This window comes from Balaenoptera musculus, chromosome 11 (assembly GCF_009873245.2).
Source record: "Balaenoptera musculus isolate JJ_BM4_2016_0621 chromosome 11, mBalMus1.pri.v3, whole genome shotgun sequence".
NCBI classification, from domain to species: domain Eukaryota; kingdom Metazoa; phylum Chordata; class Mammalia; order Artiodactyla; family Balaenopteridae; genus Balaenoptera; species Balaenoptera musculus.
Window position 1 is genome coordinate 41,048,168 of NC_045795.1, and position 25,171 is coordinate 41,073,338.

The window sequence follows — 25,171 nt, forward strand, 5'->3', positions numbered from 1 at the left end:
GTCGACCCTATCCCCCCCACTCGCCTCTCCGTACGGGTTCAGCATGGCTGCCGCAGCCCGGGAACGTGCACAGCGCAGGCGCAAGGGTGCGACCAGATTGGGGGAGGGGAAGGAGAGCGGGAGGCCGCGGGGAGAGCAGTGCGCAGGCGTGAGGGCGGGTTCCGTAACTCCCGCGGCGGGCCTCGGAGCGCGCGCAGTGGGTGGGGCGGAAGCGGGCGCGGCGCGCCGCCCTCCCGCCTCAGCAGGCCTTCCCCGAATGCGGGCGGCCTCGCTGGGCAGCCGGGGGAGCCCTGCCTCGGTTCCTTTTCCGCAGGTGGAGGGTGCGGCTTGGGACGCCCGAGCCGGAGTTCAATGGGAACGCGCGCCGCCGTGCTGTTGTCAGTGGAGGAGAATGAGGCCTGGACCTGGAGTTGTGAGGGTTTGCAGGGTGGGGTCTCTCCCCGGCTGTAGTGTGGTTCCACGACGGGAGTGTTGTCACCGCCCTCGTCGTGCTTGCGGCGGGGATAGGAGGTGCGGGCGGTTGGTGTGGGCGTTTTGTTCGGTCTCTTTGTCCTAGGCCGCTTTCTAACCTCTCATTTCCTCTGAGTCTACCTGGAGTTCCTAACTTTATTGAGACCTGCCGGAGCCTGGACTCCTTTGCCTGATGCAAAACTTGCCAGCATTTTGATCACTTTTACTTCTTTACTGGGCTTGTCTCGACCATTTAAGTTAAAACACTTAGGCTTTTTCTAAGGCTTTATCCTCTGCTCATCTTGAATAAAACCCATAAAAATCTAATCTAGGGATGGTTGCCACTTAAAGGCGACCTTTTACTTGTTCATGGGCAGTAATCCCTCCCTTGACCCTCAGAGTGGTTCAAATTTTCACTCTAGTTCATAACTCCCCCCTACTCCCGACCCGCAGAACGGAACAGAAAGGCCAGCTTACGCGAGAGTTCTTGGCTTTCTATCTCCCACCTGTAAACTGGGCCGTGTCTGTGTTCCTTTACCACCATTGTACTCGAAGTCCTCTCTTCGGATTAAAGAAATGTATTTTCCTTTTGACTTGGTCAATCTTATCTGTTACTCTGAAGCTCTCCTCCATTTTCTACCAATTAGCATTTTTAACTAATCCCTTAATACGGGTTTCCCAGCCTAAAAAGAAGAAAAGAAAGACAGTAACCTTATCAATATTGTATTCCCTTGTGGACTCGCTTATCTAACTCTAAGCTCCCCTACACAGTCAAGACCTGAAATTGTCATCTTAATTTTCCTCTCTCTGCCTCATTCCCCACTCTAGCTCATTTCTTCCACTACTGAAACTGTCCTGGCAAATGTCACCAGGAACCTCCTAATTGGCAAAGTCAGGAAGCACTTTTCAGTTCTCACCTTATTTGACCTCTCTGAAGTATTTGACATTTGATCACGCTTCCTTCCTGAAATTCTCTACACCCTTGATCTCTGTGACTACTTCTCACTTGTTTCTTTTCCTGCTTGTCCAACTGTTCCTCTGGTCTCCTTTGTGGACTTCTCTTCTTCGGCCCTGTTGATGTTTGCCAGGATTTTGCCTCAGTTTGCTTCTAGTTCTGTTCATCGTCTCTAAGTAATCTCAGTGGCTCAGAGCCTCTCAGATCTGTATTTTTAGTTCAGAGGACTTTCCTGAGCGAAACTCACTACTGAATTTTACCACTTGGATAATCCTCAGACACTTGAATATTTTCAAAATTGATACCACCTGTATGTGCCCTAGACCTGCTCCGTCTGTATTTTCCGGGTTGATGGCAGCTATTCAATCAAAAAGTCTGGAATCTGGGAGCCATTCTTGATTTCTTTTTCTCACAACATTATATCTCCTAGGCTTATCATTGTGCCTCTAATACAGCCATTGACTCACACTCTGTCCTAGTCCTATCACCTGAGCTGTATCAACAGCTTCCTAACTGGTTTTCTTATTTCTAAAGCTGCACTGTTCACTATGGTAGCCACAAGTGGCTGTTTAAATTAACATTAAATACTGTTTTAAATTTAGTTCCTCAGATGCCCTAGCCTCATTTTAAGTTCTCATTAACCATGTGTGGCTAGTGACCATCATATTGGATAGCACAAATTATAGAACATTTCCATCATTGAAGAAAGTTCTCTCGAACAGTGCTGCTCTAGATTTTTCTCTCTGCCTCTGCCACAATACTGCCAGGAATGAGCTTTCCAAAATACAACTGTAGCCATATGCTACTGTTTAAGCCCCGTATTAATTTCTCATTGCCTGTATGATAAAGTCCAAATTCCTGTGCTTGCCAGAAAGGTCTGTCTACCTCTCCAGTGTCATGTCTAGCCACTTCCTCTTGGGCCCTATATTCCAGCCGTATTGAACTGTTCCCCAGATAGACCATTTTATTTTACACTGTATTTTACACATACTGCTCTCACTACATGAAATACGCTTTTCCCCAGTCCATCTAAGCCCAAATACCATCATCTGAAAAGCCTACCCTTGCCTTCCAAATTGACTGCTCATCCCTTGGTGTCCCTTTATCTTATGATTGCACCTTTCACAGTGAATGGCATATATGTGATGCCACATGTTTCTCTCCCTTACTAGACTTTGATCTTGAGAACAGGGCCATGTAGTTTTGTTTTGTTTTGTTTTTATTTTAAATGCCCCCAGCTCCTGGCTCAGGACCTGGCCAATATGAGGTGCTCACAAAGTGAGCAAATGTTGAAGGAAGTTGATGTTTACATAAGTATGTGACTTAGGTAAGATTGTAATGTATGTGTTTGGAGGGGGGGGGCTCCATGCATAGTATTGGGGAAATAATCATAGACAAAGTTATTGTTGTCAGATAAACATTTGAGACACTGGGATGGTGGGAGGAAAGACAGAACAGAGCAGGTCATTTTCACAGAGCATTGCAGTCCAATCTGGCCCGAATAAAATATAAGCTACAAGAAGTAGAGCTGGAGGAGATTGGAAGTTACATTTATTTGAGACAATGTGATGATTTCCAGTGCTGTTAAGTTTGGACCTAGTGGAGAGCCACTGAAATTTTTTGAGCAATGGCTTGATTTGAGTTATGTCATTAGATAGGAATTCTATCTTCATATCCCCAGGGGCTATCTCTATACCTGTTAATAAACACCAAATAAAAATGCCACGTGTTGGAAGGAGGTGAGACTGGTGATAGCTAAAATTCTTTGAGTTTTTGAAATGTCTCAGGCCCTATTATAAATGCTTTACATGTAGGAACTCTTCTAATGTTTATAACCCTATAAAGTAGATACTATTGTTATCACTCCCATTTTTCAAATGAAGCGACTGAAGCAAGAGATGTTAAATAATTTACTCACAGTTACATGTTTAATAAGTGTCCAGAGCTGGGATCTGAACCCAGGCAGTCTGTCTCTGTGTGGTATGTTATTCTGGTTGTTAGGCACAGCAGGTATTTTAAAATCAAAGATTGAAGTTCGAGAAAAAAAGGTTAGTAGAGGTAGATTTGGGAGTCACCTTTGAGGTGTATGAGGTGTAGTTTGAATCAGTCATGCAGGTAAGTAGGTGAGATTTATAAGGGAGGAAGTATGGAACAATTTAGTTGTGGGTTAAACATCACGCTCTGGGTTACATCCTCACACAGGGAGCAAGAATAGGAAGAGAAACCAGTGTAAGAGCATCAAACAGGAAAAGCAGAACAACATAATATGAGGAAGCCAGAACAAGAGAGGGCTGCAGTGAGGATTTCATGTTTATTGAATGAATGACTAATCAGGAGTTTTTAAGCTTGTTTGTGCCATGGACGACTTCGGCAGTTTGGTGGAGCCTTTGGACCTTGTCTGACAATAATATTTGTAAATGCATAAATAAAATACACAGTTATCAAAATATTTAAAGAAATGTGTGATGATCTAGTAATAATGTGTTCCCTTATTAATAGAATACTAATACAGTAAATAAAATGATTTATTGCAGGTCTAAACTCGTAATTGTAGAGGTATTTTGAGATGTCTATGATATGAAAATATTCGTTGATGGTGGTTTCTATTGATGATGACATTACAGGTACCGCTAGTACTACAAAGAGTTGTTTTCTACATTATTAAGTTTCAGTTAATTAGATGTTCTTAAAAATAAAGGTGACTCTTTTTGTTCCATCCAAGTTCATGGACCCCTGAATTTTATGGCATGTGGACTGCAGGTTAAGAACCCCTGTTCTTTTTCTTCTTTTTTTTTCGCCACGCCATGCGGCTTGCGGGATCTTAGTTCCCTGTCCAGGGATTGAACCTGGGTCCCGGCAGTGAACGCGCGGAGCCCTAACCACTGGACCTCCAGGGAATTCCCAAAAACCCCTGTTCTGATTGAATGAGGAGACAAGATCCTGCAGAGGGTGTGAGAGAATGAAGAAAGGGGTAATCTCACTAGGTTGGTGATTGGGGGTCATTACTGATATTGGAGAGCAGTTTTGTAGTCTGGGGATAGAATTCAGAGTATGGGGAGCCTGAAAAACCCGGGCCAAGTAATTCAGACTGAATCTCGTAGAAAGGGGAGAGCTGTTTAAGTTTTGAGAGGGGAAGGAAGAGCTACTTTTATAGGAAGTTACTTGGCACCATTGTGCACCATGGATTGGCTTTGGAGAGACTGGAGGTATGTCAGGTAGGAATCACAGCACACATTCACCCATGGAATGAAAAGGAATAAAGTCATAGCATTAGAATTAATCACACTTAGAGGAGAATGCAAACCTCGCTGTGGTCCACGAGGTCCCACGTGGTCTTGCTTCTTCCTGCCTCTGGCCTCATCTGCTGTCTGTGCTCTCTTATTCACTAATAATATGCCAGCCACACAGGTCTTCACCTCCCTGAAGGAGCCAGCCCCTTGCCTGCCTCAGGGCCTTCCTCTTCTTCCCCCTCTGCCTGGCTAAATCCTACTCACCCTTCAGATCCCATCTTAATATCACTAGGTTCCCCGTTTCACTTAGTGTCTCTTATGGATCTCAGTTCTTTTCCTTCACAGTACCTTTTACAATTTGTTTTTGTAGGTTCGTATGATAACTTGTTTAATGCCTCTGTTTTCATTAGATTATAAGTTTGGTCATGTAGGTGTCTGGTGCCCAGCATACTACCAGGTACATAGAGGGTAATCAATAAATATTTGCTAAATAAATGAATGAACCTCATTGAGCCACAGATTTCTTGTTTATATAATGGCAATAATAAATTCCAACCTTGTAGTTGACAGGATTGCTGTATTCAAATAATACAGCTAAAAGGGAACAATGAATATGGATGTGAAGAGATCACTGAGCTGGGAATGAGGGTAAAGGTGGGAGCTGGATGGCCAGGTTTACTCTCTGAATTAGGCTGTGGCAGGGAGGAGGAAGAAAATGGGAAGAGGAGTGGGGTGCACAGGGAAAGCAGTGGGAGTGAAGATGTCTGTAGAGTGGCCCACAGACATGCCTGGTAAGATTTACTGTTTTTTTTTTTTTTTTTTGGCTGTGTTGGGTCTTCGTTGCTGCGCGCGGGCTTTCTCTAGTTGTGGCAAGCGGGGGCTACTCTTTGTAGAGGTGCGTGGGCTTCTCATTGCGGTGGTTTCTCTTATTGCAGAGCACGGGCTGTAGGCGCGCGGGCTTCAGTAGTTGTGGCACGAGGGTTCAGTAGTTGTGACTCGTGGGCTCTAGAGCACAGGCTCAGTAGTTGTGGCACATGGGCTTAGTTGTTCTGTGGCAGGCATGTGGGATCTTCCTGGACCGGGGCCCAAACCCGTGTCCCCTGCATTGGCAGGCGGATTACTAACCACTGCACCACCAGGAAACCCCAGATTTACTGTTGAAATATCCATGTTAGAAGGAATGACTTATCATTCATCTGATGCTTGAAGGCTCTTCTAGGCCCAGCTTCAACAACTTCAGTAACCAACAGCCCATTTATTCATCCAGTGAGTAGTCATTTGCTGGTGGGCCTTCTTGGTAGATACTGAAAATGGAAAAAAAACAGGAAGAGATCCTTGATACCTTGCAGTGGAAGTGAGGTGACCGAAGCAGACATAAACAGAAGAGCATAATACAATAGAAATGATGGTAAGGACAGGCCGGTGCTGTGGAAGCATACTGAAGAAGTCACTCATCTCCACTCTGGGTTCCAAGGCTACCTGAGGGAGGTGAGATTTCGTCTCAAAGGATGTATAGAGATAGGTTAAGTGGATCCAGATCATTAAGGATCATGCCAAGGAAAGCAGATTGTAGAGAGCCATTGAAGGCTTTCTTGCAAAAGTATGATGTGATCAAATGTGCCTAATAAAAAGATCCCTGCGGCAGCACTGGAAAATAAGAATAAGATTGGAGAAAGATCAGTTCTAAGAAAATTGCAGTGATCCAGGAAAAAGACAAGCAAACCAATGAGGGACTGAACTAGTGGGAATGGAGGACAGACTAAAGAGATATGGAAGAGGTAGAATTGATAGGACTTGGTGAACAGTTGTTTGAGAAGGTTTGAGGAAGATGAAGTTGTCATGGTTGACTGCCGTATTTGTGACTCATCTGATTGGGTGGACAGTCAACTTACACACTGAGGTCTTCAATACGGGAGCTTAAACATGCTGGAAAGGGAAGGTGGTGAGTTTAGCTTTGTAAATTTTGAGATAGAGGTACATTCAGTGTAGTAATTCCTGAACTTAATTTGCCTAAAAATTCATTATTGAGCATTCAACAGAGGTTTATGAGACATCATGTAAAATAGAAAACTCACTAAATTTTAAAATATGAAAGCACAGTTTGAAAACCACAGGAGTGCTTTTCATTTAAAACTTTCCCTTAGACATTTTTGAGATAGTTGGGGAAAAATGAACACAGATTGGCTTAAAGGAAGTTAAGCAATCATTTTTAATTTTGTTGCTTGTGGTGATAGGGTGGTAGTTACGTTAAGGAAAAAGTCATTATAGATACCCGTAGAAATGTTTCCTGGTGAAATATAATGATAGAATTTGTTTAAATACTCCAGAAAAAAAGAAAAAGTGTGTGGAACAGGAGAATAGATGAAACAAGAATGGAAGACTTTTAGAATGTTGAAAATTGTTGAAACTTAAACAAGAGTACGTGGAGGCTTACTGGATTCTTTTGTGTATGTTTGAAATTTTCCATAGTTAAAAAAAAAAAATTAAACTTAGTCATAGATCCAAAGGAAATCAGTTAGTGGAATGTAAATATTATAATTATATAATTAATCAACACTGAGGTCATAAGTATATTTTGAATTTGTGGCAAGACTTGTGACAGACAAGAGGTCAAGTAGATGACATATATCCCTCGGGCAGTTAATTGGGAGATGCTTTCTGAGTGTTAATGCACAGACTTAAGCTCACATTTATGCCTCAGATGATCTAACACAATTGTCTGGGATGCCGTATGTTTAAGATAATTATACTGAGGTGGTTGGTTCGTGGTAATTCTCGCTTCTCTGGGAATAGCTCTAAGACACAGAGGTGATGTTGTGCCTGGCCACCACTAATTGATCCGGAGGTCCACACCTGATACAAGCTGAGCCCGTCAGATTGTCCCTCTCAGCAACGTGAAATTTGAAAGATAGAGGCTGGAGGACTTTGAAGGTGTGGCATATTAATGGCAACTCAACCCTTGCTGCTAAGGACCCTGTGGCTCCTCTTCCTGAGCCTAGCTGATTCCACCCATTTTTTGATTTTCTGAGCTAGCTCTGTATCCGTCCAATAAATCGCCCCTTTAAAAGTTAAGTTAGCTAGAGTTGGTTTCTGTTGCTTACAACCAAAAATAACCTTATTAAATATAATAAATTATTACATAATAAAAATTACTGTGTAAACATGTTTGGTGTTTTATTACATCTGTGTTGAAATAAATTTAAAAATGAAAAATTGCTACTATCGAATTTACATTTTAAACAATTTCTTGAGGGACCCTATTTTGTGGAGAGTACATTTTGAGAACTGCTGTTGTACAGCATCCAAGTGGAGATACCTAAAGGCAGTTGGGTGTATGGATGGTGTGGAATCAGAGCCAGATCTGAGCCGAAGGGGGAAATTTGGAAAACGTCGGCAAATAGATGGTAACGGAAGACAAGTGGGAGTAGATGCCATTGAGAGCAGGGGTATAGTATAAGAAGAAAAGAGGATGAGGACAAAACTCCAGGGATACCAACACTTAAGGGGTAGCTGAAAAAAAGGAGTCCATGAGGGTGACAAGACGCCAGAGAAGTGGGAGGAAAAACAAGGAGAGAGTGCTGTCAGGGATGCCAAAAAAATAGACCGTTTTAGGAAGGAGGGCATGGCCAACAGTGTCAAATGTTGCCAAGACTGCAAAGAGTCCATTTGATTTAGCGACACAAAGATGTTGAACCACTTCATTGTTGAGTGTTAAGGATTAAATGGAAAGTATGAAAGTAGAGAGATGGTTGCCCATGGCTTTTTCAGGAAACTTGGCTCTGTCAAGAGAAAGAAAATGGGGTAGGACTAGGAAGGGATGGAGAGCTGAGTGTTAGAAAGCTGTGACCTACTGGGTTTACAGGTGTGATGCCTTTATTTTCAGAGGCATTCATGTCTCATGACCAAAGACACTGAGTTACTAGCGTGCAGAACTGGTGCCTTGCCCTTCTCTTGACCACAATTCCCACTTCCCCAAACTGATGAGAGACTATTTTTGAGATATGTATTAATGGAGGTTGTTGCAGGGTCCTGACAGGAAGAGGATTACATAGAGGGAAGGGTAGTTATAAATGTTTGAACTGGTTCCCATTTGTTCTGGGAGAGAAAGGAGTTAACCACAACCTTGCCTTCATCTTGATGATGGGTAGTTATATTTCTCCGCATGCTGGACTTGTCTACACTGTACTCTCGGTGGAGAACTTGGGCCCCCTTTGCCTCATTCCTTCCACCCAGAGTAGTTGCAGGGTCTGCTCTAACTGTTCCTAGCCCTCCCACCAGTCCTCTTCCTCCTGTGCCCCCTCCTCCCCCAGACATCCTTCCAAACAGTGTTGTATCTGGGACATGATACATTCATTAACCAATTGCCACCCCCAAAAAGGAATGGGGCTCTTTGGAGGGTGGGTTTATTTTGGGTCCCCCATCCCATTTCTGACCACACATAGAACAATGTTCAGCAAACAGTGGTTTCTGAGCAAAAGTCAGCCCATATATTTTTATATGGCCCAAGAACTCAGAACGGTTTTTACATTTGTAAATGGTTGAAAAAAAAAACAAAAGAATTCTATTTTGTGACTCATGAAAATTATATGAAATTTAAGTTTCAGTGTTCCTTAGTAAAAAGGTTAAGAACAAAACTCCAAGGAACAAAGATTTGCTATCGGGTCTTTTACAGAAAATATTTGCTCACCACTGGTTTAGAACTCCAGGTGGCTGTGTGTCATCTATCTCCACCAGCTGTTCTGGTGATGTCAATAGACCTCCTTTCTATCAATACTTTCCTAAGGGGCTGAATCTTCCCCACCGCAGGAGCTACTGACGGATTAATCCACAAAGGATGAGACATTAGAAAAATGTTCTACTTTTTTTTTTTTGGAGTGTAACACAATGATTTCCAAGCCCAGCCCAACCCTGGCACTCTGCCCACCCCCACCACACATACACACACTCACACACACATACGTACCCTTTTCAGAATATGCAGGAGGTCATGGGGGTGTTTTGGTTTGGGGCTGTTATGGCTGCTGTTATTTGTTTCTCAAAAGGGAGTATGGATTTTGAAAGGACCATATTCACATAGATTGATTTCTAAGATTACTTAATTGCCACATTAGATCTTTCTCACTGCTTCTTCCCCCACCCCTTCTGTCTTTCTTTTTCTTCTCTATCAAACTTGCAGCATATACACTGACAGTTTCTTCCTCACCTCCCACTTACTTCTCAGCCCACCACAATCTGGAGTCCACTCCCACTCCAACGCTGAAACTGCTCTCAACACATTTGTCACCCATCTTATAATTACCAAATCTAAGGACATTTTCCCGTCCTCCCTTGACTTCTGAGTAGCATTTGATAATGCTGACCTTGCCCTTCTTCATGGAACACCTCTGTTCTCTACATCTGCTTCTTCTTTATTCTTCTCTTAGCTCACTGGATGCTCCTAGTGCCACCAGATTCTTACAAATTAGTGCATTTCAGTGACCTGCTTATAATCTAGCATCAGTGCCAAGCCCAGCCTCCTATACTGTGTTCTGGACTGCTCGGCCGTGTATTTCCCAGCCTTCCTGGACGGTTGGCTTCCTGTTAGATTCTCTCAGTAGGAGGTATGGGTGGGAGATCAGATGGCAGGAGAAACCAAGAAGCTTCCTGCTTTAGTTTCTAAGAGAGTGGCAGCTCCTGGTACCAGCAGCAAGAATGGGTGATTCTGGACTCCAGCTTCCTGGGCAGAGGAAATACCTTCTCAAAGATCCAGCTTTGATGGAGATGGCGCCTTTCTGGTAGATCCGGAAGTGACTGTGATGGTGTCTCCTCCAGGACAACAGCAGGTGTAGACATGAATTCCAGCTCAGGGGCAAGAGCTGCTTCTGATTGCCAGGTTTTCCTCTTTCCTATTTGCACCTCCAGCCTCTCTCTTTTTCCCTCTTGCGTGTCTTGCCTTTTAAAAATACCTTTGTAACCAATCTCTATATTAAATCCCCTCAGTCTGAAATACCTAGAGTGATCATACCTTCCTGACTGGATCCTGGATGATACTGAATAACTGGTATGAGGTTGGGGTTTGAACCCAATCCGACCTGTGTCCTTGTGTCACTTCCCCCTCCCTCTGCACAGTGTACGTGGGTGATCTTGTCCACTGCCTCTGCTTCAGCATTTGTGCAGATGACTCCCAAATTAAGGTTCTTCAGCCCACACCTGAGATCCATACCCATCTACCTCATGCCTCCTGGTTACCCTGGCACCTCAAATTCAACACAAAACCGAACTTAATTCTCTGCTTCTATGACTTTCTTTTCTATTTCAACTCAGTCCATCATTGATCAGTCACCTAGACTGGAGACCCTGGTGTTACCTCTCCTTGACCCCTCCACATCTAATCATCAGCCAAGCGCTTTAGATTCGACTTCCTAATTACATCAATATTTGATTCCCTCCATCTCCTCAGTTCAAGACTTAATTCAGGCTCTTACCATGTCTCACCTAAAGTATTGCTATGCTGCTACCAGAGGGCAGTGTGTGTGTATGTGTGTGTGCAACTTTTAATTTTGATGTCATACACATCACAAAGTCTACGTGTGGACTCTTGACCAGCAGTTTGGCTTCAGTTCTTTTCAAGCTCCAGTCCATTATTGGAAGCATCAGAACGATTTTTCTAAAATGTTAAAAATGATTGTGTTACCCTTCGGTTTAAAGTCTCTATCATCTGTAAAATAAAAAACACCCTCCTTGGGACTTCCCTGGCGGTCCAGTGGTTAAGACTCTGCACTTTCACTGCAGGGGGCACGGGTTCCATCCCTGGTCGCATGCCGCCTGGCTTGGCAAAAAAAACCCCAAAAACAAAAAACAAAAACACCCTCCTTGTGGCATAACAGAGCCTATGTGATCTGGCTCTTGCCTAAATTTCTAGCTCATCTTAAATCAACTATACCCCAATCAAAATTTAAAAAAAAAAAGTGAGTAATTCCTCAAAAAAAATTTTCTTTCCAGCTCATCTTGACACCCCACCCCCACCCCCTGCCCGTTACCAAACAGGGAAACATGAGCAGCCTCCAAACATTCATGTCCAACTATACAGAGGTCTCCAAAGAAAGGAGCTCTGAATGCCTTTGACCTTCACCCATTTGCCTACCCCTTGCCCTGGAAGGCTTTTCTCTTCTCTCACATTCTGCTGGTCTGTTTTTCCTTCAAGACTCTTAGCAGCCTTCCTGATTACATCCCACCTATTTCTCCATCCTCATGAAATTACTACTTCCAAAACACACTTGGCATGGTCTTATTTGAATACATTACATTGTATGTAATTATTTATTCAGTGACCACCCCCACTCCCCCCAACTTAGACTCTAAACTCTTTGAAAGCAGGAATGTGCCTTATTCATCTTGGTATTTCTAGCCCTGGACCTAACGCTTGTTACATTTTCAGTCTATGTCTGCAGAAGGAAGAGAGCTAAATCCTGAAGGAGAATAAATTTTGTGAGAAAGAGGAGGGGGCTTGGGAGGGAGAAGACAGGGTCTGAAGAGGCCTGGGGGGTTACCATGGGAAGATGAACTTCCCCAGTTTATTATTCGGCCACAGGGTGGTGCTGCTCAGAAGAGTCCCTTGGTGTGGTTACAGGCTGAGGCTGACTGCCAGATACTAAAGAGAGATCCCCACCAGGAGGCAGACATTCCTCCACTGCCTCCCCAACCCATCTACAGCCCCCAGGGTGGCCTGGTAAAAGAGCCAAGTCCTAAGAAGGGTGCTCGCTCCTGGTCTCTCCCCAGTGACCGATGACGTCAAACCCTACACTTTCTGTGATTGGCTTAACCAGAATGACAAGGGCAGTTATGGGAAGTGAGCTGGAGAAACATGATCTGGGAAGGAATCTGGGGACCTGGGTCAGCCGTCTGGTAGCTCCTAGCCCCCTGGGAGGTGTGAAGATATGGATCATGAGCTGAGCCAGGGAGCTGCGCTGCTACGGCTGCTACCCCTTCTGTGGCTGCTGCCCCAGTCCTGGACTGCCCCTGAAGGTATGGCAGTACCTCCCCTTTACTTCCATCCTGACTGGGGTAGAACCTAGGGAGCCGGGGCATTTGAAAGTGGTGAAAGTGCTTTGTAAGTGGTGAAAGTATTATGAGAGAGTGGAAACGATAGCGGAATTGGGAAAGAGAGCTATACTATGGATGGATGGCAAACAATGCCAGAGGTGCTTTGTAGGTTTCACTGAAGACAATCTGTTGAAGCAGAGATTATTATATCCACTTTCCAGACGAAGGAAATGAGACTCAGAGTTTAAGTAACCTGTGGAAGTTCACCCCGTTGGAGAGTGGTAGAGCTGGGATTTGAGCAAAACAAATGTTATTTCCACTGTTCCTACTTAGGAGTCTACTCTGCACTCTGTCATCAATCCACCTTATGATTGTTGAAAAATCTCTTAACTTTATTGGTCCTTAGTTCCTTCTTTGAAAAGGATGGGGCAGAATGGAAGAAGAATCTGGAAGACCCCTCTTACTCTATCATTCTGGGTATTGGGTTTTGAGTAGAAGATCTCCTCCTGGCTGGGGAGATTCCTGCCAGGAGTTTCAAAGAATTAGAGATTATTTCCTGCAGCCATGGTGCCATTTCCCCAGTCCTGTCTTTGCAAGGTCTGCAGGGTTGAGGGAGGGGAAGGTATTTTCAGAGAGGCCTGGTGCCAACGAAGCGGCTGAAAAGAAGCCTGGAGAGTGGTTTTTCAGTCTGCCATGTGTGTCTGGGGATAGGGTAGGGCAGTGCCATCTATGGCTTAGGGAGGCCACCACCATTCCTCCACATATCCACGTGAAGACTGGGAACGCATCCAGGCCTTTCACAAGTCAATAGGATGGCCTCCCGGGGATCAGGCAAAGGTGGAGACCTTTGGGAGGATGTAACCCTATGCCAGGATGCATGGCTTGGTGAGCAGAATGCAGGTTAGATTTCAGCTGCCACTTACCTCTTTGGCTGGGTGCCTTTAGGCACAAAGATACAACCAACATTGTGATTCTGAATTACTTGTTACAACTTTAGACAGTTGGCCTTTTTATGGGCTGGGTAAGTTTGGCGAGATCCCGTAATTTCTTTTATGCTCCCACCGGGAGGCAACCCACCTCTTCCCCTCTACCTGAAGCAGGCCTTGCTGTTTTCTAAGCTAAAGAGGAGGAGGCCCCCACCTCCTTGGACACCACTCTGTCTCTTTTGCAGCTCCTACTCCAGGGTGGAGGGATGAGCTGCAAAACCACACGTTCCTGCACACAATGTACTGCCAGAAAGGGAGTCCCAACGTGGGGCTATCCGAAACCTACGACGAGGACCAGCTTTTCTCCTTCGACTTTTCCCAGAATATCCGAGTGCCTCGCCTGCCTGAATTTGCTGACTGGGCTCACAAGTCTCGAGATACTTACAGCATTTTCTTTGACAAAGCATTCTGCCGGGCGATCATTGAGGAAATTGGCCCAGAGCTTGAGGGGCAAATCCCTGTGTCTAGAGGTCAGGGGGTTTTCTGGGGGGTGGGCTGCCCTCTTAACCTCATGATACACTGAATTACTCCCCTTCTCACCAGCTCCCCATCTCTCCTGCTTTCTGGTTTTCTCCTTGGATTTTGATTTTTCTACCACCCATGATCTGTACTCTGTTTTTGTTGTGGGGCAGAAGAAAAGTCCCTGGGATGTAGTAGGCATTCAAAACTACGGAACTTGATGAATTCAACAGAGACCAACTGATGCCTACTGAGTATTAGGGCTTGTGTTACGATGCTTAGCAAGATGGAGGGGAGAATGGAAGCATCTGATGATCTGCCTGCATTTTATTTTATTATTATTTTTTTTTCAAAAAAATTTGAGTTTATTAGGAAATGCTGATGGATCATAGTAGATGAAAGCCCCAGCTGACGTAGTGAAATGGTACTAACTGCCTTGGTAAACTAGGCTTAACTACATAGGTTAATCAAGCTCTGTTAATGATTATTTATTTTATTATTCTACCATATTTGTTTGAGCATCATAATGTGTTTTTTTTTTAATTGAAGTATAGTTGATCCACAATGCTGTGCCAATCTCTGCAGCACAGCAAAGTGACCCAGCCATACACATACATACATTCCTTTATCCCAGGAAATTGGATATAGTTCCCCGTGCCACACAGCAGGACCTTATTGTCCATCCATTCTAAACATAATAGTTTGCAATCATAATGTGTTTTTAATGTACATTTGCCAAGATTTAAACTACAAGACCATATCAAAACTGAGTTGACATTAATTGGATGATGAGGTAAATTTAAAAAAGTATGGATGTGATCAGGGTGTCTTTCAAATATATCCAAACATATAGTTCCTTGAAACTACCCTTAAAATTAGTATTTTCAATTTTTTTTACTGATTGGTTCTTTTTTTTTTTTTTTTGGTGGTGGTGGTTATCTTTATTTTCTTAAATTTAATTTTTATTTTATATTAGAATATAGTTGATTTACAATGTTGTGTTAGTTTCAGGGACACAACAAAGTGATTCAGTTATACATATGTCCATTCTTTTTCAGATTCTTCTCCCATATAGGTTATTACAGAGTATCAAGTAGATTTCCCTGTGCTATACCATAGGTCCTTGTTGATTATCGATCTTATATATAGTAGTGTGTATCTGTTCATCCTGAAGTCCTAATTAAAATGTGCCTGCATTTTAATGAGAAGACAGTGTGTGATCAGATGCTGGTGTGAGCTCCAGACAGGAAGTGCTGCAGGAAGCAGGGTGGAGGTTCCAGAGTGGCCTGGCTCTGGTCCAGGTCTGGTTCTTGCCTAGACGAAGACCTCCCTCAGAGCCCCAGCTCCCCCCGCCTCGTGTCCCCTCCATATGCCACATCCTCTCCACACACGGGGGTCCCATCTAAGTTAGTTGCTTCTTTCCCTCACCTCAGTACCCCCACAGGGCTCCCCATCGCTGAGGTGTTCACTCTGAAGCCCCTGGAGTTTGGCAAGCCCAACACGCTGGTCTGTTTCGTCAGTAACCTCTTCCCACCCACACTGACTGTGAGCTGGCAGCATCATTTGGCCCCTGTGGAAGGAGCCAGGCCCACTTTTGTCTCAGCCGTCGATGGACTCACCTTCCAGGCCTTTTCTTACTTAAACTTCACACCAGCACCCTCTGATCTTTTCTCCTGCATCGTGACTCATGAGATTGACAGCTACACAGCAATCGCCTTTTGGGGTGAGACCCTTCTCCGTGGAAGCCTAGTTCCTTTGGGGGGCAGAAGGGGGTAGACCCACAGGAGGACTTCTTTCTCCACTGGGCCCTTGTTTAGTCTGTTCTCACTCTGAGCTGACCTCAATCTTCCATGCCTCAGTTTCTCCCTTGTCATCCCAGACACCCGTGTCTTTCCCCTGGGGCTCCCCAACCAGGTCTCTGGGCTGACCGGCTTCCCTTTCTCTCTAGTGCCCCAGAATGCGCTGCCCTCCGATCTTCTGGAGAACGTGCTGTGCAGTGTAGCCTTTGGCCTGGGTGTGCTGGGCATCATTGTTGGCTTAGTCCTCATCATCTACTTCCGAAAACCTTGCTCAGGTGGTATGTCAGGGCATCTGGAGAGGGCATGTGTGGGTGTGCCGGGACCGACCTGTGGCCTGGGGAGTGCATACGTGGTCCTCAGGCCCTTGGCGGGGAGGCCTGTGTCGGGCACCGTGGGACATCCTCCTGGTTGAGGTCCCAAATACACACACCCAGTTCTAGGTCATGAGAATGGCTTTGCGTGGGTGAGGAGCGATGTGGGGGGCTGGAGGAAGGGTGCTTGGAGATGATTTGGAGAGAAGGAGAGATCAACTTCTATAGGGTGTGTTGCAGGCTGGAAAGGGCCTTTGGGGACGAGGAGGATCCCCCTGATGGCTTTCCTCCATCCTTCTCTCTCCTCAGACTGACTCTTCCTGACCAGTCTGAGGCCGACAGCTGCAGCCATCCAAGCAAGAGGTGTTCAAGTTTCTCACATCCTACCCAGGATCTCTCCTTCTCAGAGCAGGAGGCCCTGGGACTCCCCCCAGGGGATGTGTGTGTGTGTGTACAGGTTTCTCAGCTGGGGTCTCTGCTGTCCCTGGGCTTTTGCATCCAGGGGAACCCAGAGTGGCTTTCCTATCACGACCACATCACTGCCATGTCAAGGCAATAAATCTCATTTCTTAATATCAGTGTGGCTTCTTTTTTCACTCATGATATTTATTTCTGGATATTTTAACTTGAGTAAGTTGTCATGTCAAATTCAACAAGCCTTAACCTGACATGTCTGCCCTCGTTAGGGAGAGAAATGGGAAAACCCCTAATTCCTCAGCTGATTCCTGTTCCCTGGTCTCAGTACAGCACGATGGCTTTTACTCCTATCAGTTTGTGCAAAATACATAAGCAATGAAGGCAGAGCCACTTTCTGATAATCTGCTCACAAAATGGTGGAGGAAGCTGCTTGCGGGGTTTTTTGGATATTTTTTTGCAATTTACCGTTTGTGAAAATGTTTATGCCTAGTATAGGCTGCCTTGAGGAATATATAACTGCCTTCAACCTACATCATAGCTGAGAAAACAAGAGCTCATAATGGAAAAATAAGCCTTCAGATGCTATTCTAACTCAGTCATTCCGGTTTTGTGAAAACAGTATAATCCAAAGTTCTTGAAACGAAGTGTGAACAGCCTGGAAGGGCCCAGAATTCATGTGTCCTTTCAGACGATCTGTTCGTTGGCCTGAGTGGACCGTCCAAGGAGAACTGTGATGATGCTGTCTTGGGTGGATGGTGGGGGCAGGGGGCACATGTCTACTAGTGGTAATTTCCTTTGCATGTGCTTTGTTTCTTGCTTTTCTTGGTGTTTGGGAGTTGCTTTGGAGGAGGGGGCGGCATTAAGGTGAAGAGTGAAATTATTTTGGTATTGGCGCAAGAGTCTCTGTTCTTTGCATTGTATCAGAATCTAATGTAAGGGAAAATATCCACTTCTTCCCAGGAATTGGCATCTCTTTGAACCATCTCATTTCTAAGAGCAGCATATGTACTGGTTAAGAGTGTGGAGTCCAGAGCCAAACCGCTGGGAATTCAATCGTGACTGTCAAAGTTTAGCTGTGTGCCCTTGGACAAGTTACTTAACCTTTCTGTCTTGGTACCATTTTCTGTAAAAGGATGATGATAACAATGGTGCCCACCTTAATACGGTTGTTGTGAGGCTTAAATAAATTAACATCTTGTAGAATGCTTAGAACAGCGTTTGGCATGTAGAAAAGGTGCTCAGTAACTTAGCAAAGATTTTCACTGGGGAATTTAGCAGCATCATTAACTTCTTTTCTGGAAACTACTTTGAATCTACCTTCAAGTATTGTATGTTCTCCCTTTGAGATGTTTTTCTTTTCTTTTCACTTTACCATTCTACATGTCTCATTGCTTTCTAGTTCTTCCTGATTTCTCTCTCTCCATTTTCCAACTTATCCAGAAACTTCCTGCCAGTCAAGCCTTAAAACTGCTTTCATTTATTTATTTATTTATTGGTTGCCCTGCACAGCTTGTGGGATCTTATTTCCCCAACAAGGGATTAAACCCAGGTGTTCAGCAGTGAAAGCGTGGAGTCCTAACCACTGGACCACCAGGGAAATCTCAAAACTGCTTTTATTATTCTGTGTGACCTTAGACAAGTCACACCCCCTCTCTGGGCCTCAAACTCCTCATCTGTAAAATGATGGGCTTAGGTTAGATGCTCTCTATCAAGCGTTCTATAATACTGTCACTTATAATACTCAAGAAGCCTTCCAGACCCTCTCTCGTCTGGTGTCCCCCCTTTAGTAAAAAAAAAAAATAGTGCCTCCTCTTCCATGAATCTGTTCCTAATATTCCAGCCCTGACTGACCTTGACTGAACTCGGAATTCCAAGACTTGGCACACTCAACCCAGACCTTGCTCTCAGCACTATGCTGCCTTGGTTTATGTGTTAGTTTTTTTTTTCATACAACTACTTTGTAATTTCAATGATTCAGGGATCATAAACAGTTTACATTCCCACCAACAGAGCAAGGTAGTTCTCACTTTCCTTTCTTGTCACTAACACTTGAAATTATTTGACTTTCAAATGTTGGCGATACAGTGGGTGTCAAGTGGTCTCACGTTTTGGTTTTTTTTTTAATTTAAAAAATTTTTTTGAATTTTTAAAATTTTTATTTTTTAACATCTTTATTGGAGTATAATTGCTTTACAATGGTGTGTTAGCTTCTGCTTTATAACAAAGTGAATCAGCTATACATACACATATATCCCTATATTTCCTCCCTCTTGTGTCTCCCTCCCACCCTCCCTATCCCACCCCTCTAGGTGGTCACAAAGCACCAAGCTGATCTCCCTGTGCTATGCGGCTGCTTCCCACTAGCTATCTATTTTACATTTGGTAGTGTATATAAGTCCATGCCACTCTCTCATTTCATCCCAGCTTACCCTTCCCCCTCCCCATAGGGGCAGGACAGGAATAAAGATGCAGACGTTGAGAATGGACTTAACTTGCCTTTCTCTCCTTTGCTAGTGAGGCTGGACATCGTCTTATAGGTTTATCTCTCTGTGAATTGCTGATTCATATCTTTTATCTGTCTTAAATATGGCTTTTTCTTGTGAATGTACGGGGGTTTCTGAAATATTTTATATAGCAATCCTATGTCGGTATAAATACTGCAAGTGCCTTCTTCCACTTTGCTGCTCATCAGTTAAATTTGTATACGGTTCTTTCCCCAAATAGAATGATTTCATTTTGACAGTCAAAACCCATATGGTTTGTGTTTTCCTAACCTTAAGAAATCCTTTCGAACCCCAAGGCAGTAACGTTACAATTTTTGCTGAAACATAAAGTGATAAGGTGAGTCTCCATTTTCTCAATGAGAATATTTTAAAAGATTTCTGACCAATTTCAAAATTTAAAGTTCTGGTATATAGAAGTTTTAGGCAAATAGTCAAATGTCTGCTAACTATCTTTATTTAGTTACTAACTCACAAATTTAAAATCACATATTTTATAACAATATTTTAATGTAGGCATATTGCTGTTTCCACTTTTCACATTTCATAAAACAATTTTTATTCTAATTCTCGTGTATTTATTTGTGATTATGCTAATAGCTTCTAAATTCTTTGATTTATTTAAAAAATAAACCCATTTATTTAAACTAAAAAACCCACCAAAAACAGTTTGTTCATTTCTCCTACCTGCCCACCCCTCCCTGGCAGTCTCTGGCAACCACGAAACTGTTCTGTTCTCTGTTTCTATAAGCTTGGTTGTTTTTTCGTTTGTGTTTGCTTGTTTGTTTGTTTATAAATTTATTTATTTATTTTTGGCGGCATTGGGTCTTCATTGCTGCACGCGGGCTTTCTCTAGTTGCAGCGAGTGGGGGCTACTCTTTGTTGAGGTGCGTGGGCTTCTCACTGTGGTGGCTTCTCTCGTTGTGGAGCACAGGATCTAGGCGCGCGGGCTTCAGTAGTTGTGGCATATGGGCTCAGTAGTTGTGGCACAGGGGCTCAGTAGTTGTGGCTCGCAGGCTCTAGAGCACAGGCTCAGTAGTTGTGGCGCACAGGCTTAGCTGCTCTGCAGCATGTGGGATCTTCCCGGACCAGGACTTAGACCAGTGTCCCCTGCGCTGGCAGGCGGATTCTTAACCGCTGCGCCACCAGGGAAGTCCCCGTTTGTTTGTTTGTTTTAGATTCCACATATAAGAGAGATTATACAGTATTTTTCTTTCTCTGACTTATTTCACTTCCCATAATGCCCTCGAGGTCCATCCATGTTTTTGCAAATGGCAAGATTTCATTCTTTTTTATGGCTGAATAATATTCCATTGTATGTATACACCACGATTTCTTTATGCATTGATGGATAATTAGATTGTTTCCATATTTATAGAGATATTATTATACTATAGAAATATAGTAAATAATGCTTCAGTGAAAATGGGGTGCATGTATCTTTTTGAGTTAGTGTTTTTGTTTTCTTTGGGTAAATACCCAGAAGTGGAATTGCTAGATCATATAATAGTTCCATTTTTAATTTTTTGAGGAACCTCCATACTGTTGGTGAATACTTATGCAATATTGGTAGGAATGTAAATTGGTGCATCCACTGTGGAAAACAGTATGGAGGTTCCTCATGTATTTATTAATTGAAATCATTTTAGGATAATGTATCTTCTCCAAACAGCTTTGAGAGAGTGGCCATAACTTGGAAAGGAAAAAACTTAAGGGTTTATATAGAAGGTAATTCTCTCTTTTCTGATGAATAATTTAAGGTGAAAAAGCTTTGCCTTATATCTGGCCATATATGATATTTCACTGTGCTTTCTTCTATTAGGGTTATTGTTCTCCTTTCACAGTTAGATCTTTATTGATCTGGAGTTTTTCCATATGGTATGAGTATGTTTACATTTCTTTTTCTCCAAACACTAAATTAATTTTAATGCCATGTATCAAATATTTGATTTAGGGCTTCCCTGGTGGCGCAGTGGTTGAGAGTCTGCCTGCCAATGCAGGGGACACGGGTTCGAACCCTGGTCTGGGAAGATCCCACATGCCGCGGAGCAACTAGGCCTGTGAGCCACAATTACTGAGCCTGCGCATCTGGAGCCTGTGCTCTGCAACAAGAGAGGCCACGATAGTGAGAGGCCCGCGCGCCGCCATGAAGAGTGGCCCCCGCTCGCCACAACTAGAGAAAGCCCTCGCACAGAAACGAAGATCCAACACAGCCATAAATAAAATAAAATAAATAAATAAAATAAAATAAAATAAAGAAACCAAGCCTCCTTAGTGCCCACCAGTGCTTCTTATAAAAAAAAAAAATTTTGATTTATTCCCAGGAATTTTATGCCAGATTCCCCCATATGCATGGATTTGTCTCTGGATTATTCAGTTCAACTGGTTTGTCAGTTCCTGTGTCCACTTAATCATGTTTAAATTATTATGGCTTTTTTTGTGTTTTAATATTTGGTAGGGCTAGTTTCCACTTCTTTGCCACCTCACCTCCCAGAAAACCACATTTTGCTCTTCTTTATCAAAATTGTCTAAGATTCTTATGGACTTTATTATCATGTACATTATAGAATCAGCTTGTCAAGTTCTCCCCAAATTCTGCTATGATTTTGGTTAGAGCTATGGGGGGAAACTGACTTCTTCATTATGTTAGGATGCCTCATCCATGAATATGGTATGTCTCTTCACTTCTTAAGGTCTTCATTTATGTACTTTAATAAAGTTTTCCTTTTTTTCCTAGAAAGTTTTTATACTTTTGTATGTTAATTTCTAAATATATTTGGTTTAAAATTCCTATTATAAATGGTTGGCAATTTTCAATTAGTTTCTAATTGATTATTAAGATATTATTATAGTATAGAATTTAGAGTCAAGTCATGGTGCTATTACTTAGTATCTGGGTAAAGCTGGGCAGTCACTAACCTCCCTCTGCCTCCATTTTCTCACAGTTAAAATGGGGAGGTAATAACATGATTCAAGAGTTGTGGTGGCAAATCAGGTAAAATATCCGCTAGTAGTTCAAGTAATCTGGCTGCAGGATGGAAGGAGGTTGAGCTAGTTACAGCAACTGTAGCTCAAAGGTCAGGGTCTAGAGCAGTGCATCCTAACAGAGAAGAAGGAGAGCGAGGAGAGGAGAGGTGGGAGGTGGGTGGGCATGGAGTTGGACAGACTGGGAAGTCATGTAATCCTGATGGGATGCAGAAGTGTGTAGTTTTGAAAAGACATTGAAGGAAGTCACAAATGTGGTCTCATGCTCTTGGTTTTCAATTACAAGTGATGGACAAGTTGAACAATTTTTGAGTTTATAAAATGGAGGCTTGAGTTAAAACCATCTGTCCAGGACTTCCCTGGTGGTGCAGTGGTTAAGAGTCTGCCTGCCAATGCAGGGGACACGGGTTCGAGCCCTGGTCCGGGAAGATCCCACATGCCGCGGAGCAACTAAGTCTGTGCGCCACAGCTTCTGAGCCTGCGCTCTAGAGCCCATGAGCCACAACTACTGAGCTCGCGTGCTGCAACTACTGAAGCCCACGTGCCTAGAGCCCGTGCTCCACAAAAAAGAGAAGCCACCGCAATGAGAAGCCCGCGCACTGCAACAAAGAGTAGCCCCCACTGGCCGCAACTAGAGAAAGCCCATGCGCAGCAACAAAGACCCAACGCAGCCAAAAATAAATAAAATAAAATAAATAAATTTATATATATATATATAAAAAAACACACTATCTGTCCAGAAGCGGAACCTGTGAACGTACAGGGAGGGATGTTAGGAAGGACCTAGAAGAGATTTTTTATTATGGCCATACTCTCGAAAAAGCATAAGACCACATTTCTGACTTCTTTCAAGGTGCCAGTGATGTCACTGTAGTTCGTTTTTGTTTTTGTCAGTCCAGGTAGCTGGTAGACCCCCAACAGCACCTTATAACATTGCCCAGCTCGTGTGGTTATATGCCAAGACCGGGATGCCAACCGCCTTCCTCTTCTCCGACACGAATCCAGCCCACTTCCAGGCCCCCTCAATGGAGAGGACTTCCTGTCCACCAAACACACAATGTCTTCTCTTTTCTCTTTTAAGGCCACTGGCCTGATTGCTTACTTGCATTAACATAAACTCTTCTCTTTCTAGATGTTTCTTCTCACTCCCCAACCGACCTGTAAGCGAATGACATGGGAATGGAGCCCACATCTCTTAGCTCTTCGGAGTCCCTGTAATGCTTTGCAGGTAAACACCATGGTCAGTCCACTTCTGGCCTATGGTGGCCAGCTTAGCAGAAGAGGCAGCGGGCAAGGAGAGGACTCACTCTTTGGGCCCTTGTGTAGCGGCAGTAAAAGAGGGACAGCATATGGGAAGCTGCCTGGGGTTCCCCAACTTCAGTCCTGGGTGTTACATAAATAGTTATCCAATCACCAACGATGCACAGGACAGTTGAAACATTCTTTGGGGTTGACTAGAGGTGGGGGACAGAGCTATGTCTGTAACAACAACAACAAAAAAGTAGGGTTAGGAGGAAGAGGGGAAGGAAGAAACCACTTCGCTGAGCACAGGTCTCTGGGTTTTTCTGTCCAGCTTGATTCTAAAAAGCACCCTCAGTCTTCTCATTAATAGAGAAGTGAAATCGTCTACATTTCCTGTTGCTGCATTGTGGAAGGTTTCACATCTCCTTTGGCTACCTGAGCAGAGAGCCAGACATGAGAGGGAGCTTGCTGAGCCTCAGGGAGCTGGCGGAGGGCCACACAGGCCCTCCTGTGTGGAAAGCATACCTGTGCCAGGCGAGATTTGGGGACCTTGAAAAGGATCCCAAGACCTGGTTCCTGAGTTAGGTTCACTGCCTACCTGGAGGGAGGAGGAGAGACGTAAGGGGGAAGTGAGCGTGTGTGTAGGAGAATTCACACAGTTTTGAGACTGTTGAAAGAAAAAGTGGAAGAGACACTGGTTCTAAGAGCAGGAGGAACTCTGAGCATCGGGAGGATGAGACTCAGAAGGATGGGGTGGCTTTTCCCTTTTTCCTTTTCTCAGCGGAGGCCTCCACGAGTTACCTTTACTTGGGTCATCTCAGTCCCAGGATGTAGTGAGTGTGTGGGCACACTCAAGTGTGTGTGTGTGTCTGTGTGTGTACCTCGAGACCTTGGGTGTGAATCTTTGGACCTGTTTTCCAAACTGTAAAATGAGGACCATTAACAGGTCTTTTTAAAATTAATTAATTAATTTATTTTTGGCTGTGTTGGGTCTTCGCCTCTGTGCGAGGGGTTTCTCTAGCCGCGGCGAGCAGGGGCCACTCTTCATCGCCGTGCGCGGGCCTTTCACTGTCGCGGCCTCTCTTGTTGCGGAGCACAGGCTCCAGACGCACAGGCTCAGTAGTTGTGGCTCACGGGCCCAGCTGCTCCGCAGCATGTGGGATCCTCCCAGACCAGGGCTCGAGCCCGTGTCCCCTGCATTGGCAGGCAGACTCTCAACCACTGCGCCACCAGGGAAGCCCTAACAGGTCTTTTAAGATTAAATGAGATAGCATGTAAAGGATTGACTTAGCATAGTATCTGTCACAAAGTAGAAGCTTAACAAATTTTGGACTCCCCTTCCTCCATTTTCTGCCCATTCAACACCCTTAATGGTTCATTAGAGAAGTTCAAGTGTAGCGGTATAACCCAGGTGGGGTTGAGTGTATGGTTGGGGGGGAAACGTGCGCAGAGCTTCAGTGAAGCTCAACTAGTTACACAAAACAACTCTTTTGTTCCTGATATTCATGTATGTTTTCATCTTGGGGGTAAGCTTCCCCCCCTTCCTTTTTTCTTCATAAATATCAGATCCTCTGGGGGTCAGGGACTTGGAAGGAGGACAGGTAAGTGTGGTGTCAAGGGCTTCCCTCCTAATCCTCTTTTATTTAGCTCACTATCAAGTCAAATTCAAGAGCTTTCAGAAAGCAAGGTGAAACTTGCTTGGACCTCCCTGGTGGTGCAGCAGTTAAGACTCCACGTCCCCAGTGCAGGGGGCCCGGGTTCGATCCCTGGTCAGGGAAATATATCCTGCATGCCGCAACTAAAAAAATCCCGCA

General features: G+C 44.1%; 1 protein-coding gene across 7 annotated transcripts; it reads left to right on the forward strand.

Annotated features, from left to right (window-relative positions):
- Positions 1 to 59: 59 nt before the first annotated feature.
- On the forward strand, positions 60 to 16,790 carry LOC118903201 (HLA class II histocompatibility antigen, DM alpha chain). Of its 7 annotated transcripts, none has more exons than XM_036868018.1 (5): positions 60 to 427; positions 13,829 to 14,113; positions 15,547 to 15,825; positions 16,051 to 16,179; positions 16,522 to 16,790. In XM_036868018.1, the coding sequence occupies exons 1-5, from the start codon at positions 352 to 354 to the stop codon at positions 16,524 to 16,526; spliced, it is 774 nt and encodes a 257-aa protein (XP_036723913.1). In that variant the 5' UTR covers positions 60 to 351; the 3' UTR covers positions 16,527 to 16,790. The 7 variants fall into 7 exon arrangements, with proteins under 7 accessions (XP_036723913.1, XP_036723914.1, XP_036723915.1 ...); XM_036868019.1 differs by having other exon boundaries at positions 60 to 418; XM_036868020.1 differs by having other exon boundaries at positions 60 to 412.
- Positions 16,791 to 25,171: the final 8,381 nt, after the last annotated feature.

Coding starts and splice junctions, on each gene's coding strand:
- LOC118903201 (XM_036868016.1), top strand. CDS start 12,552: ATGGATCATGAGCTGAGCCAGGGAGCTGCGCTGCTACGGCTGCTACCC. Junction 14,114..15,546: donor GCAAATCCCTGTGTCTAGAG/GTCAGGGGGTTT, acceptor GTACCCCCACAG/GGCTCCCCATCGCTGAGGTG. Junction 15,826..16,050: donor CACAGCAATCGCCTTTTGGG/GTGAGACCCTTC, acceptor CTTTCTCTCTAG/TGCCCCAGAATGCGCTGCCC.